The 3,733-nt window shown below is 34.3% G+C and overlaps 1 protein-coding gene across 1 annotated transcript; it reads left to right on the top strand.

Moving 5' to 3' along the window:
- The first annotated feature begins 212 nt into the window (after positions 1-212).
- LOC102016351 (olfactory receptor 10A4-like) lies at positions 213-1,177 on the top strand. Its single transcript, XM_013520866.1, is given in 2 exon segments — positions 213-821; positions 824-1,177. Coding segments are annotated over 2 exon segments (963 nt in total).
- The last annotated feature ends 2,556 nt before the right edge of the window (positions 1,178-3,733 follow it).

The following is a 3,733-nucleotide window of genomic DNA, read 5'->3' as shown; positions in this document are numbered from 1 at the left end:
GATTTCTGGTACCAGAAAAAAAACAAAATACCAAAAAAAAAAAAAAACCATAAAGACAGAATATGCATCAGTTATACTTGGGTAATGATTTAGAAAGATGCAACAAAGGAATCCAGCTGTTCAGGTTGTCATGTCAGACTGACATTTGATACACTGCTGTGTTAAAGACTTGAATTCCCAGGTGCTACCTACCTTCTCTGTTGTGTTCACAGATGTCTGGCTCTGAGCACACTTTGGATGGAAACCAGTCTCTTTGCACTACAATAACATTTGTGGCTTTTTCTTCTCTGGCAGAGTTACAAATTGTACTCTTTGTTTTGTTCTTAATCATGTACTTATTTAGTGTGGGAGGAAACCTCATCATCATCTGTCTGATCTGGGTCACCCCTTCCCTGCACACTCCCATGTATTTCTTCCTGGTGAACCTCTCCTTTTTGGAGATGTGCTACATCACCAGTGTGGTGCCTCAGATGCTGGTGCACCTGCTGGTGGAGAACAAGACCATAACCCTGGGGGCCTGTGCAGCCCAGATGTATGCATTTTCAGTTTTGGGATTGACGGAATGCTGCCTGCTAGCCACAATGGCTTATGACCGATTTGTTGCTATTTGTCTCCCACTGCATTATACTGTCCTGATGAGTCTTCCTGTCTGTTTGAAATTAGCTGCAGCATCTTGGATCACTGGGCTGGTCATGGAGGCAGCTCAGATCAGCTGGATCTTCAGTCTCCCCTTCCGTGGAACAGGAAAGATTGAGCACTTCTTTTGTGACATCATGCCTATAGTGACACTGTCTTGTATTGATACTTCTGAATACGAGATGGTGTTTTTTTTTTTCTTTCTTTGACCTTTATTATGAGTCCTTGTCTCCTCATTCTGCGCCCCTATGTGCGCATCCTGGTGACCATCTTCAGCATCCCTTCAGCAGCTGGCCGGCATAAAGCTTTCTCCACGTGTTCCTCTCACATCCTGGTCGTTTCTCTGTTCTGTGGCACATCTTTGTTCACTTATCTCCAACCCAAGAATTCACACACTCCTGACACAGACAAGGCCACGGCACTCATGTACACAGTGGTCACACCTGCTCTGAATCCTGTCATCTATACTTTGAGAAACAAAGAAGTAAAGGAAGCCTTTTATAAGGTAACACACAAGAACTCTCTTAAACAAATGGACTAATCTAACTCTAGTCACTGAAAATTTTACTCCTGTACAGAACGGTTACTCAGGACCTTTATGACCTCTCACAGTATATATTGTTACTGACACTTTTATAGTCTAAGAAACAGAGGACACAGGTTTCTTCCCTCTTTTCATTGCATTAAGACAAAGGGAACTATGTGATAGGATGATTCAAATGTTTAATTATTCATTGACTCAATTATGTTTCCCGAATCTCCTATGTAGTAACTATCATATTTTTCTCCTCTAATAGAAATATTATGAAGGTCAGTATGTTTCTTACAGTTTTTTGAGTATAATAAAATATTTTTTGAGTAGAGAAACAAGAAAAATGAAAAAAAAGTAATGTTTTTACCTTGAAAACATTATACGCTTGGAGCAAATATAGGCTTGGAATATTTAAATTTTTAAGTGGATTCTACTTAATTATTATTTTCCATACATTTTAATAATTACACACCTGCAGTAATTAGTAGTTTGATGATTTAGAGAACTTTCTTTGTGATTTTAATTTTTATTACATCTATTGTGAACACTCCTTAGGTGCATTGGTTTAGATAGAATTATTAGGCATTGTCTGTATATTTCAGATCGTTAGAAATATTACTTTTATTCATTGACTAATAAAGAAAAAGACTTCCATAAGACATATACTCAGCAACTTTCAAACAATGTTTTCATAACTTTAGAGAAGTGTAAGACATAGAATATAATCATGCAGTGACATTTGATAAAAATCAGGTTTTTTTTGTTATTTTAATGTTTATACTTGACAGACAAACCTCAATGAAAGTGCAATTAATTTCACTGGAAGGGATTCAGCAGTGAGAAAATGCTATAGGCAAATGGATAAAATCAAGAAGTAGTCAGTTTTGATAATGAGTGTCAGAAACAGCCACCTAATTTAACCTTGGAGAAATCATGTAAAACACATTCTGAAAATGTATTGTCTCTAGGTTTAGGTAACTGGAGAATATACACATCTATTTTCATGAAGCATTGCAGAAACCTTAATCAGACAGTGTAATCCAGATACCACTGCTCTGCTGCTGATTCTTGCTGGCATCTAGAAATGGAAGATTGATTGCATTTTGGCAGCTATAAAACATGTGGTATTGAATCTTGACTAATAAATAAGGTTGAAGGGATTTAGGAAGTCACAATGACAGTAAAATGTACAAATTTTCTTTACAGAACTCATGTTGTATACTTATATTTGTTATATTAAGTGAGGGTGAAATGTTGGTGTGTATGATAAAATTTGTGTTGAGTATAGTGTCAACAACCACCATACCTACCTGATTTTTTCTCCTTTCTTTTTTGCCCCTGTGTGGGAAGTAGTAGAGTAATTCTGAAAGGACAGAGATAGAGCTGTACATCGCACATATATTTCACAGGAGAAAAGAAAAATGGTATATAGTACTATCTTATTAAGGTTCCATTTTCTATTCAACTATTTCTGAAATATTATCTTTGTTAGAGTAAACATCACAAATACAAATGTAGCATTTTAAAATATTTTCTTTATAATAAACATAAATGAGATTTCAAGATTCCTGCATGAAATTCTGTTCAAAGGATGCTTCACCTTTTAATATGGTTTAAAATGACCCAATAATTGATGGAGCAATTATTTTTGGGTAATATTTATGGGCTGTGGTGATTAAATGCTTCAAGTAATGTTAACAGTATACACACAGGTATTGAATAGCCCCACAAAATAATATTTGGTTTGACTTTGTTATTATGGAGAAGCTTTGATAAAGATCAATGTAATTTAAATTGTGTTGAGATATTCACTTGCTCTCTGAAATTGAGTTTTCATTAAGAGTTTATTGTATTTCCAGCAATCATGGGTCTACTTCCCCCTATAATTTGTGCTTCTACATATTCTATATTTTTATACTAAAAAATTAATGAATTAAAATATTATTCAGAAATGAGCTAAGTCTTCTAGCTATAGATATAATACATATTTTAGATCTTAAATCCCAAAAATCAGTTTTTGTTATTTTATTGTTTATTTAATTATAATCTCTCATGCAAATTTCCCCAATATTCTTATCATCAGTTTTCAACAAAGTCAAATAATAAATTACTTTAAGTGAATGGAAGCTGAAGAAACTAAATTAAATAATTAGATGGACTCTACACTCCAGAATATCATTAAATTGATACCCTTATCATCATTTACTGGGTACAGAAAAGATTATAAAATTTCACCTGTGTGTAAGCCTACATATATTTCCCAGCCTATGATACTATTATAAAACATTTTCTCTTTTCTCATTTTTAAATTGTGTAGATTATTTTGCTCATACTCCTGCTTTCTTATATTTTGAATGCAGAGAGCATTGCTTTATTAAAATTATTCAAGTCAAATCACCATTCAGGCCCTAAGCCTCAGGACAGTGAGAGTCAGAAATGAGAGGGTTAATAAAATAACAACCAGAGAGCATCTATCTGGAGATTTTAATCTCAGAGAGTGAACATCACTGTAATAAAACCTGCAAAAATATACTCACTGGTGGTTGAACAACATGAATATGTGCT

The sequence above is a fragment of the Chinchilla lanigera genome, unplaced genomic scaffold (genome assembly GCF_000276665.1).
Source record: "Chinchilla lanigera isolate Chin_1 unplaced genomic scaffold, ChiLan1.0 scaffold00057, whole genome shotgun sequence".
Lineage (NCBI taxonomy): Eukaryota > Metazoa > Chordata > Mammalia > Rodentia > Chinchillidae > Chinchilla > Chinchilla lanigera.
This window is presented reverse-complemented; position numbering and strand designations above follow the sequence as displayed.